Below are 12075 nucleotides of genomic sequence, written 5' to 3'. Positions count from 1 at the left end.
TTTTATTTGGAAGACAGCAGTGAAACCACTTTTTGAGAAATTAAGGGGGAAACTATTAAAAAGGGAAGAACATATCTCATATTTTATTTATATCAATTTATAAAACATATTTATGTAAGTATCTCAGCTGTATTAAAGCCCTGTAAGAACTATGGTGCCTGCTGAGCCCTGAGCTGGCAGGTGCTGGCCTTGGCCCATCTGCTGTGCTACCAGTGCAATTGGTGATTTGTAATTGTTGGAACCCTGGTTAATGGGAATTTTGGACTTTCTGTGCTGAGAGGCACTGACCCCCAAGAGAACAATGCATTTGACCTGAGGCCATGAAGAAAATTTGAGTGAATTTTCACTTCTTCTTGCCATTACCTTCACATAAATTCACAGGAGGAGGTACTTTTAGTCACAAGCATTTGTACCAATATGATTAAAAATTGATTTAACTGTCCTACACACACACTGGGCAAAGGGCTCCGTTTTTTATTACTGGGACTTTCACTGGTGCCAACTGAACAGCCGATTCCTGGCAGTGCAAGGAAAACCGCAAACCAAACAATTCCCGTGCTGCTCTCTAATCAGAACTCCACAAAAAAATACCAGCAAACCACCCATGCTCTGTCCAACAAAGGTACAAAACCTTTATTCACCAATAAGTTAAAGTGTTCTCATAAATAGATGTTGTAGGCTGGCTCACTCCTCGGACTCGGAGCCCTCCTCGTCCTGGCTGATCTGGAAGTAGCGCAGCTCGTACGTCTCCTTGTCGGACGCCACCACGCGCAGCCAGTCCCGCAGGTTGTTCTTCTTCAGGTACTTCTTGGTCAGGTACTTCAGGTACCTGAAACCACCAATTTCACCTTAGAAGCTTCTCAATGGACACTCCCCTGGGCTGCTGTCTGCACTCCACCCACAACAACGTCATGAGCAGGGCAGTACCACAGAGTTATACCCAGAAATATGAAAATTTCTCATGTAGCAGGGAATAAAAGCATATTTTCACTACAGATATGCAGGAATTTATTAATCATTTGACTAAACGAATAATAACTAATTAACTAAATGAATAATGCTACTAAAATGCCAGTAATTAGACAGCACTAGTAACTGGTTCTAAACCTTGGTCTAACAATAGATTCTGCTGCACCTGTATCAGCAAACAAAGGGGAGGATGTGTACCTCTAATGACTGACTAACTAACTAACTAACTAACTAACTAACTAACTAACTAACTAACTAACTGAATAATACTAGCAAAATGCCAGTAATTAGACAGTACTAGTAACTGGTTCTAAACCTTGGTCTAACAATAGATTCTGCTGCACCTGTATCAGCAAACAAAGGGGAGGATGTGTACCTCTAATGAATAACTAACTAACTAACTAAATGAATAATACTAGCAAAATGCCAGTAATTACACAGTACTGGTAACTGGTTCTGAACCTTGGTCTAACAACAGATTCTGCTGCACCTGTGTCAGCAAACAAAGGGGAGGATGTGTACCTCTAATGAGTGACTAACTAAATGAATAATACTAGCAAAATCCCAATAACTAGACAGCACTGGTAACTGGTTCTAATCCTTGGTTTAACATAACAGATTCTGCTGCACCTGTATCAGCAAACAAAGGGGAGGATCTGTACCTCTAATGAATAAATAATTAACTAAATGAATAATACTAGCAAAATCCCAATAACTAGACAGCACTAGTAACTCATTCCAAACCTTGGTCTAACATAACAGATTCTGCTGCACCTGTATCAGCAAACAAAGGGGAGGATGTGTACCTCCCATCAGTGCACTCAGCTGTTGTTTGCCCTAACAAACTCAACAGTTTAAGGCTTGAAGGGTTTGTTTGGAACAACCCACATCAAGCACACAATCGTTATAATACAACCAATTAAATAATCAAACAGCCACCCACTGTATTAATTCAGTGTTATTTTAAAGGTCCATCTTCCACTGATACACTGCCAAGGACCTATATAAAGTATCTCTATTAATATGCTTAGAGTCAACATTAATTAGCAATCAAGCCTTTTTAAAAAGCGATTTTTAAATATCTGATATAATAAATCTGTTTCAATTACACATTTCACTAATATTTACAAGTGCTATGAAGGTTAGAGCTAACACCTCTCCAAGTATCAGAAGTGCACTAATTGGAATTAATTTTCCAGGCAAGAGCTGAATATTAATGTGTGTTTATGGGACATGGATTAGTGGTGGATTTAGCAGTGTCAGGTTTATGGCTGGACTTGCTGGTTTTAAGGAATATTACTCTGGTTCCAAGCTATATTATTCTGGTTTTACATCCAACATCCCACAGTTCAAACCCCACAAACACAACAGAATGAAACCCATGCCAACCTTTTAGAAAACTGCTTCTCTGAGGTCACTGTGATCTTGTTCTTCAGACGTTCAATGTGAACGGTGTTGCCCAAATTTCCAGTTTTCCCATTGACCTTAACCTTCTCCTTTAGGAACTGCTCCTGTTTCAACATTAAAGAAGTAGAACACTAGGGAATGGCACCCTAGGTATGAACTAGGGAAGGGACCCTAGTCAGGAAGCAACATTAAAAACCAGCATTTACTTAGGTCCTGACAGAAATATTTACTACGCAAAAATATTTTACAGCACGTAATTATAAAAAAAATCCCCCCATGCTCCATCAGAAATTAATTTCAAACAGTTGTATTAATGGACAGGTATGAAGCATGTTATGAAACCTTTTCTTTTTTAATGACAGTATTTTAGAGAACAGTTGATGATTTAACTCATTTAGAATGCAGCTTTTCAACTGTAACTCAGTTGCTGCACTAAGGCTTTTATTAAACTATGCGTCATTAGTATGAGCAAAACCACGACTTACAAAATTGCCGGAATCAAAGATTCCATCTTCCACAGGATGGGTCATGTCAAGGCAAAACTTCCAGGTTGACTTTTTGGATTTTCGGTCCTTTTGCTGGAACATTAAAAAATTCCTCACCATTAACAAACTCCCCGACCCAAAGGGGGGACACACATGGCGGCGGGAGCGCCACCTCCCGGCCAGCGCGGCTCACTGCAGCCAGCCCGGCGCAGCCTGACCCGGCCGGCTCCCACACGAAACCCTCTGGGGAAAGCCCCGCTCGCACCGGGCAGCCTGCGGCTCCTCACCCGCCCCACGGCTCCCCCGGCCGGCCCCGCCGCCGCCGCCGCCTCCCTCCCGCTCTCACCGGCGCCATGGCGCTCCCGCCGCGCCGCTCCCGCAGAAAGGAAGCGCGCTGGGCCACGCCGCGCTTTTATACCGGAGGTGGTGACGTCACCACGCCGGCCGGCGCGCGGGGCACGCCGGGAGGCGCCGGCGCTCCCGGGAAGATGGCGGCCCGGGGAAGGGAATGCCGTGTGGAATTTCCTCGTGTTACTCCCGCGGGAGGGGACGCGGCCCCACGCCTTCCCCTTCCTCCCGCACGAACCGCAACCGCCCGGCCTGCGCCCCTGGAAGTGGCCGCGAAGCCCCCCCGCCCTTGGCAGCCCCACCGCGCTCCCGTGACTGTAACGAGCACCAATGTCCCCACAGCACTGACACCTTTATTATTTCTGGAGCAAAACACACACACACGTACAAATCTTTCCCCTGATCGGTTCCATGGTGTTGAGAACAGTAACAGAGCTTCCCGAACGGACACCGGAGCTGCCGCATCTCGCGGTTGCAGGGCCGGGTTTGCCCCGGGAGCAGCAGCAGCAGCAGCAGCAGCCAGGTTCGCTTACAACACACAGCACAGGACAAAGGGGTCTGCGATACAGCAAAGCACAGCAAACATTTCCTTGGAGTTCAACAAACCAAGTCACTCTCGGACGCCAAATACTGCAGGGCCACGGTGCAGGTGCTGGAGAGCCTCCGGCCACCTCGAGGCGAGCTGTGATCGCTCCAGAGCCACACCTTCAGTGACATTCCCGTGGATACTCGAAATATCCTCAACAAGGTCTCTTTACAGCCTGAAGTTTAGTTTTACTGTAACAAACTACGTTCTAATTACTCAACCGAAAAAAAAAAATAATAATAATAGTGGGATTTATTGAATTTTGAATTCTGTGAGACTGACCTGCAGTAACCATAAGAGTTAGAACTGTCAACAAACTTGACTTCTTTACAGATTATGTAAAATTATCTGTATTGTGAAACTACAGACCGTGCACCGTTTTCTGGGTGCACTTCAGATTAGAAAAACCTGCAAGAGAAACAATGAACTTCAGCTTAAAAAAAAACAGCCCTGAGAACATGGCTCAACCAGCAAGAGCCCAGTTGAAAAACCACCATTATAAGCAAAAATTAGAAGGATCTACTGAATTCTCAAAGTATTATTTGCCAACATTTGAGGCAGGAAACACTGCAGTCTTTCCAATTGTGTGAAGTAGTAAGAGAAACTCAATGAACAGGAGCCATAAAAAACCACATTATTTGGAGTGGAAATGCCTCTCACCACCTCCCTGTGTTCACAGGCTTTACTCAAAGCAATTGCCATCAGCTATAAGAAGTTTATGGTTTTGACACAATTTAAGTGTTAAGACAGTAATACAGAACAAATACACTGGTAAGATCTGTTTTAAAGTAAAGCTATGAAAGGAGAACTTCCCTAAGCACTTGGTTATGATATTAAAAATACACATCTCTATGGACTACTGATCACAAAGTTTGTTGCAACGATTCTGACAGGAAACTGAAGCGTCTTACTTTGGAAAAAAAAAATGCTCCAAATACATGTTTTAATTTAGAAGCAACTTTTAACCTTACTGAAACTTGGAGATTATGCTTTAAGACATGCTTATGTACCTATGGGAAACTTCATGCATGATGCTCTGCACTTCCATGGTGTCTGAAGTGCTTCACAAAGACAACTAAGTATATAAGAACAAACCTATAACGAAGTACTTATCATTTAAATCTTGCAGAACTGAAGGTTGCAATAGAAGGACGTCTGGAAGTCCCCAGGAGGGCTCTTCCAGCAAGCTGGAGGTCATGAAACCTCTCTTCAGATTGCTGTGGTACCTGAAAACTCCAGTCAGCCCAGGACTGCACTCGCAGGAACAGGGCTTAAAGCAGCCCTGGTCCCAGAGAGCTCAGTCCCAGTAACTGCTCAGATTGTGGGCCAGTGACATCAAGAACCTGTCTTCCAACAAGGTTTCAGAGGACAGACAGGAACCTGAAAATAGCACTACCAGAGCAAGGACAAATTCAAGTCTTGTAGTTTTCAAGCATGTTGGAAGTATTTGTAATGTGGTGATAGAACTTGCATTAGTTGGACATAGCAACCTGTGACCTCCCATGTGACACCACACAGCTCAGCTTGCTGCCAGCATCATCAGCAATGCTTACAGTCACCTCCAGAGCCATCAAAGCCTGACTTCCAGGTACCAGCTTGATGGAGAGGCCGACAGGAGCACAGTGCAGACTCGCCTGAACTACTCCTCCTCCACTTCAGAACTATTCCAGAAGCATTTCAATCTAGAGCTTCCTTCAAAAGCAGCTTTGCCATTTCAGTCAAGGTGCTATTTATACAGCTCACCTGCAACCTGTTTTGTGCTAGGTGAGAGCATGTGGCAGGTCCTACCTCTGCCAGGTGTCCCCGAGCTGTGCTTTATTACCAGAGTGTATTTATTGCTGTCTTTACCTTCACTGGTACTGCTCTCCCTGGTGTGGGAAGCCTGTGGACAATGCATGCTTCTGCCACCTGCATTATACCTCCAAGGTTTGCTAAGCCCTGCCCCAGGGTGGCCAAGGGCAGCTCAGGACAGTTGCCACGAGCCCTTTGGGGACTAGAGAGTACAAACTATGAAGCTGAAAACATTTGAAGCAGTTAAGAGCAGCATGGAGTCCAACTCTGGCTGCCAGTAGTGTGAGTTGTGCGTGCTGTCCGGGGCAGCTTCTGTGTCATCCTCCATCAGCCACTGAGCATTAAGGCAAGTTCAGGAAACAATTTATCAGCTGTGAAGAGAGGTCTGAGCCAGGGACTAAGGAAGTTTCCCCACTCATGAAGAGTCACCAAGTTTTAGAATTCAAGCTGAACACCTTAGAGAGGAGCAGGCTAATTATCCTTCCATAACTATTGCTGTGAAGCCTTGTTAAGCTACTAAATAGTCAGAGGCATGCATGCATGTTGCTATGACTCAGAACTCCCCAGGACAGGAGCCAGCTTCCCTAACTAGGTAGCAAGATATTTACTTTTCTAGTGAAGCCATGGTTGTTCGGTATCGTCTGTCAAGTTTATGTTTTGAAAATACAATAGTTTTATTTTTTAAAAAAATGAATCACATGCATTTAGTTTAGGCTCAATGCTACAGTTTGTCCCACTTTCTGAAAAACGTGTGGTCCCTGTGCTACAAAAATATGGTCTGAACCTGAAGGTTAAAACCTAAAGCTGGAAGCACTGCAACAGATTCCCACGGATTTTGTCACCCTTTTATAGTTTAAGATAAATATAATAAAGGAAAGCAATTGAACTGCATTTTTCTATTTTATTTTTCAAGTCTGACAAAGGCCTCGAGTGAAAGTCTATAGCTTTAACATCCATTCTCACCTTTGTGTCCCCTTGACCTATCTATGTCTTATCCACTCAATATTCCAAAGGCCTGCCTAAACCACAGGTAGGCTTTTTTTTTAAACCATTTTATCGTTACAATAAGCCAACAAGTTGGCAAAGAAGAAAACAGAGGTAATACAGTTTAGTTGCACATGGCCACTGGGGCTTGGTCAAGCCAGCTGGCATTTCTGATCACTTGAGTTTCTTGGTCTAAAAGTTGTGATTGGCACCTACAGTTCTGCAAGAGTCCCAATCCACAAAGTACTTAAGCTTTAAAAAAAGGAAAAAAAAAAAAGCTACTTTTATTGTCAGTTCTACCTAAAGATGTCAAGAAAAATACTATTTGTGCTCTAGGTCACTTTATAATCCTAGATACCTACCAGCTTATCTAAAAGCCCCTGAATACTGTATTTTGTCTGTTCATACAGACAAACACTGTTTTGCTCAAGCAAATAAAAATATATCCACTAGTAACACCTGATTGGTTTCTTAGATCCATAGCTGAAACCCACAGGAATGTTAAAATAGTTACAATTAAGGAATTAAAATCTCAGTGATTTTGAAAACTGCCAGTTAGCCTGCAACACTAATCCAGAATCCAGCACTGCTTTTTAACAATTCAAAAAGGAAATGAGGTTGCTTGTGAAGGCCAGAGCTTTGGTGACAATAAGGACCAAATTTATAGATCTGTGGTTTGTCCAGACCTGAGCAGGTGCCCGAGCCTGGCGATCTCCTTTACTTGCAAGGCTTTATGGCTACAGCACATTCTTCATTCATTGCACTTATGACAGATATCTGCAAGAGAAGACACAGAGGTGAGTGAGCTCCAGCCCACAGGAAGTGCTCCTAGAAGTTACAAACTTTCAAATTTATTATCTATCCCATCTCCTTTGAGTGCTCCAGTGCAAATGTCCGGACCAATCCGCACCCCTCAAGCCCACCCTTCACAAAGAGATACAAGTGGTCAATATCAGAGTAAGACTTCTTCATTGTATCAAGTGGGACTAACCATAACTGTTCTTTGTCTGCCCTCCCTACTTACCTGCACATCTTCATTGGCATTGAATTTTCCTTCTATTTCTTTGCCAAGATCCCCTTCTGGCAACTTTAGATCCTCACGAACTTCACCACTTTCTGTCAGCAGGGAGAGATACCCATCCTGAATGCCTATCAGCTGCGAAGAGAAGTTCATTTTCACAAGTTTAACACCAGCAGGTAGTAAGCAGCTTAATGTAAGCAGAAGGCAGTAAACTCTACCTGTTACAATAATTCTTTAGTACTCTGTAACAGTTAAAAACCTTTATTTAAATCCGTTTTTAACAGAAGTTCGGTTGGCTGAAAGGTAGGGTAACTGTAGCAAAAGGCATTCTGCTATCAAGAACCAACAGAATTCTGCTGGTTACTTCCTAGTAGAGGAGACACTAGAAATCCCATCTGTGTGATTTAGGAAATGTCCTGCTTCCAGGTCAATGGTTCAGCTTTCTTCATCACTGAATTAGAAACAATAACTGGAATGGTATTCACTCAACTGCACTGCATGTATAAAGTGTACAAAACACACAACTTCTCTACCTGCATCTCTACAGTGAGATACAATCATTTACAATAAGCACTAATAAATTAGGGAACATCCACATGGACCCCTTTTATAATGCTGTTTTCAGCCTAACCAAAAGCTTGGGCTAAGGGGAATGACTATTTTGACAGAGCAGGTTGGGGAATTTGGAACATGTTACAGTAAATCCAAAAAATCAGAATCCCAGAACAATAGACCACCAAGATAACAGTAATAATTTCTTGGAAGGTATGAGTCCTAAGACAGGCTGGTCACACTTTATTCCAACAGCATCAGCTGTCCTGAAGACACTAAAGAATGTTTGCTAAAACACTGAAGTTGGCCTCTGTCAAGCAATTGCAGCTTTCCAGATCGTGGGGATGTGTCAGCTCCTGATGAGAACTACTCCCAATGAAATGAGAAGATGGCAAACATTTTACAACTCAGCTGAACTGTGCTTTTAAGAGCTCACCAACTATATCACAGAAGGCATTACAGAAGTTGCCCCCTTCATTTCAGTGCAGAGTTCAGGAACTTCAAAACTAATTGATGTCACCTAAAGCCACTTTCCCCGCAAGGAGTGGAAAACTTTGGCAAGTTGAAATTCACATCAGATGCCATTTAGGACTGTTCTGGGGATTCATCTACCCCATGTATAAGAGTGAAACTATAAGCAACAATTTATGCTTAGGTTCATATTTAATTATGTGAGATCTTGATTCTCCTTTAACTAATATTGACTTATTAGCAGGGAAAACCTCTCGCCATGTTCTAAAGGATGCCAGTACCACAAAGAATCCAGAAGTAGCCTTATAACAATAGCTAGAAAAAGCATGGTATGAATTATGTCCATTACACCTGTCATGCTTAAAGACTGCTACTCTGACCTGAGATTGTTTATACACTCTGGAGCTCTCTCTCCATCAGTGAGTTTCAACAGTTTTAGCAAGTCAGTAAACGCTATGAGTTCAGCTTTGTCATGTCTAGACAGGCAAGTCCCATTAATTCTGACAACAGCACTTTATTGAGAGGCAAATTTGGGGATGAATAGAGTTTGTGTGTGGTACTAAGAGCATAAAGCCTCGTTTGACTCTTAACTCACCTGGTAATCATTCCTCTTGATATTTGGGACATCCATGTTATGAGTGGATGGGCAAATATCTTCATATTTTTTACCAGTGAAGATATCAATACCAACCAAATGGACCTGTAAGAGTAAAAAAAATCACTTCAGTTAGTGCTGGTCCTAGAGAAGCAAGATGTTATTGCTATCAGAATTACTGGTTCTACTCAGTTTCCAATGAGATCATGTGCAATCCCAGATTGTGCCTCAACCCTTTGCTTGTGGTATGAAAACATCCCTCACGTCAAGAGGGGGCCTCTCACTCCCTCCCACAGCACACTACAGAAACCCTACATGAGAGCAAGCCCAGCCACTGTTATCTTCTACTGCCTTCTGTGGATTTACAGCAGCAAGTTAAGAGTTCACAGTGGCTAAGAACATGTTTATTTCCAGATCTAGCTGTTCGAAGGAATGGGCAGTTAAGGGGAAAATAGGTGGTCATGCACAGAGATCATAGCAGCTCCCACCTCCCTTCATGCCAGCTGCAATGCTTGCTGCAGCTAGAGCTTAGATGACCAGTTTAACCAGTTCTTTTCACGTCCTTTCCCTCTAACAGCTGTTTCTGTATTTAAGAAATTTGGAACTGTCTATTAAAACAAGCCATAAAAAAAGAGTAAGGGTAAAGGAAAAAACTAGGAAGAGCGTGGACAAATCCAAATACTCTACTCCCCTGCACATACCGCACAAGGTTGTGGAAACTTACGAATCTCTGGGCTTGTAACAGATCTGTCTTTAAACTCTGATACACCCACCCTAAAGTGTGGCTGAATGAATGAATGAATGAATGAATGAATGGTGATTTCAGCCCTGCTCCAAGCTCTGGACAGCTGCATGAGCCAACTGCTTGGGCAGCAGGGCTGCAGCCCCAGACAGCAGCTGAGAACAGGACACGGGCACTCCTCTCTCAGGGCTGGAATAAAGGAAGAAGCTGCGAGGCAAAGGCGGCAGAACAGGGCCAGAGCAGGCCCTCAGAGTAACGCGTGTCCGCCGAGCTGGGGATTATGTAACACAGCACGGGCCCTCCTGCTCTAACACCGCAATTGTAAAAGTCAGCCGGCACGGGCAAACACAGAAGCGCTCTGGTGGGTAGCGGCAGCACAACCCAACCACGCCCTAGTGATTTCATCAGCCCCCCTTCCAGAACTTACTCTACCCCCACTACAGAAACTGACTGTGTCCCTATGAGCGTTAAGAATTTTTTTTTTTAAGCGTTAACGAGTTAAAGTTGGGAGAAAAAAACCAACCCCCCGTCCTCAATCCTTCCTGCTTTACAAGACCGAAACCTCGTGAGCCAGCTCTGGGAGTGATGAGACACCGTGCGAGAACGGCAAAGGCGGGACACAGAGCCAGATGAAACGCTACACCCTCGCCTGTGGGCCAGCCGGGAGCCGCAGGAGCGCACACTGCGGGCTGTGCGGCAGCCGGGCCGGCAGCGCTCACCTTGGCGTGGCCGTGCTTGCCGGTCTTGGAGGTGGACATCTCCACGATCTTGCAGGGGCGCCCCTTGAGCACCACGAAGCCGTTCTTGCGCAGCGCCGAGCACTGCATGGGGTAGGTGGAGGAGGCGCCGGCATCGCCCGTGGTGAAGTCGAGCTCGTCGGCCATGGCGGTGCGAGGGGGAGGGCTGGCGGCGGGGGGGCTGCGCGACAACGAGAGAGGGTCGGCTCGGAGCCCCGGCGCTCGGAGGGGGAGAGGGGGACGGACGCGGACCCAACCACGCACCGCGGCGAGCGCGGCCCGGGCTCCCCCGCCCCGCACACGTGCGCGGCGGGCGGGACCCGCCACGTGCCGCGGGCCCCCGGTCTCCCGCCCCCGGGCCTGCTTCGCCCCCCCTCCCTTCCCGTCCCCGCGGCCCCCGTTACCTTGTGAGGAGGATCGGGGGGTGCCGGGGGTCGCGGCGGTGCCGGGGGAGCGGGGCGGGAGCGGCGGGCGCGGCGCACTCGCGCCCGACACCACTGCGGCGGCCGGCGGGAAGGGGCGGCGCGGGCAGCGCGCGCACGGTCCGGCCCCGCCCCTCCACTTCCGCCGCCGCTGATTGGCCCGCGGCCATACCGCGGGGGGGGCGGGCGTAGCCTTCCAGCCCCTCCCCCGAACCGCGTGCCGCCGGCGCTTCCCGTGCCCGCCCACCCGCGCGCGCTGGCCACGCCCCCTCCGGCGCGGGGCGGGCGGGCTCAGGGCGCTGCGGAAGCGGCGCTCAGCGGCCGCCAGGGGGCGCCTCCCCACAGCCCTCACTAACCGCCGCCATCTTGGGCCGCTGAGGCGGCCGCGGTGCCCGAGAGCCGCCTGGGTGCGGCGGAGGGAGTTAGACCAACACTGGGGGAATCTGTGTCCGCAAAATGTCCCCAAAGCCGTGTGAGCCGTGTGTGACGGTACACACAAAACTCCTTTGTCTGCCTCGTGTGTTCTGATTACTCAGAGTAATCAGAAACGAGCCTTTTGAGACCGTTGTAATCAGCCTAAAGGGACGGAGATGGCTGAGATCCTTAGCGAGGGCTTCTGTTTGATATTCTAGTAATGGTGGAATTATTAGTACTGGAATACTGTGGCCACTCCTATGTGGCAGTTCCCACCATATGAAACAAATGGATCTGTTGGAGCAAATCCAGGGGAGGACCATGAGGGTGATCCTCTGTAAAGAAAGTCAGAATTGGGGTTGTTCAGCCTGGAAAAGAGAAGGTTCCAAGGAGACCTTGTTGCAGTGTTACCATATATAAAGGAGGATTCTGTGTAAAATAGAGACTTTTTACCAGGGTGTAGTGACAGGACAAGAGCCAATCGTTTCAAACTGAAAAGAGGGAAGATTTGGAAAAACCATGTTCAGAAAAACTGTGGCTGTCCCACCCTT

The 12075-nt window shown here is 46.5% G+C and overlaps 2 protein-coding genes across 2 annotated transcripts; both read right to left on the bottom strand.

Annotated features, from left to right (window-relative positions):
- Positions 1-607: 607 nt before the first annotated feature.
- On the bottom strand, positions 608-3293 carry RPL22L1 (ribosomal protein L22 like 1). The gene is made up of 4 exons (XM_063167332.1): positions 3208-3293; positions 2862-2954; positions 2359-2480; positions 608-829 (listed from the first exon to the last, which is right to left on the bottom strand). Exons 1-4 carry the CDS (start codon positions 3214-3216, stop codon positions 685-687), a joined length of 369 nt encoding a protein of 122 aa, XP_063023402.1. The 5' UTR covers positions 3217-3293; the 3' UTR covers positions 608-684.
- Positions 3294-6467: 3174 nt separating this feature from the next.
- On the bottom strand, positions 6468-11168 carry EIF5A2 (eukaryotic translation initiation factor 5A2). The gene is made up of 5 exons (XM_063167331.1): positions 11093-11168; positions 10671-10869; positions 9210-9314; positions 7595-7726; positions 6468-7347 (listed from the first exon to the last, which is right to left on the bottom strand). Exons 2-5 carry the CDS (start codon positions 10833-10835, stop codon positions 7288-7290), a joined length of 462 nt encoding a protein of 153 aa, XP_063023401.1. The 5' UTR covers positions 10836-10869; positions 11093-11168; the 3' UTR covers positions 6468-7287.
- Positions 11169-12075: the final 907 nt, after the last annotated feature.

This window comes from Melospiza melodia, chromosome 12 (genome assembly GCF_035770615.1).
Source record: "Melospiza melodia melodia isolate bMelMel2 chromosome 12, bMelMel2.pri, whole genome shotgun sequence".
Classification (NCBI taxonomy): Eukaryota; Metazoa; Chordata; class Aves; order Passeriformes; family Passerellidae; genus Melospiza; species Melospiza melodia.
The sequence above is the reverse complement of the archived record's forward strand: the minus strand, read 5'-3'. Positions and strand labels throughout refer to the sequence as shown.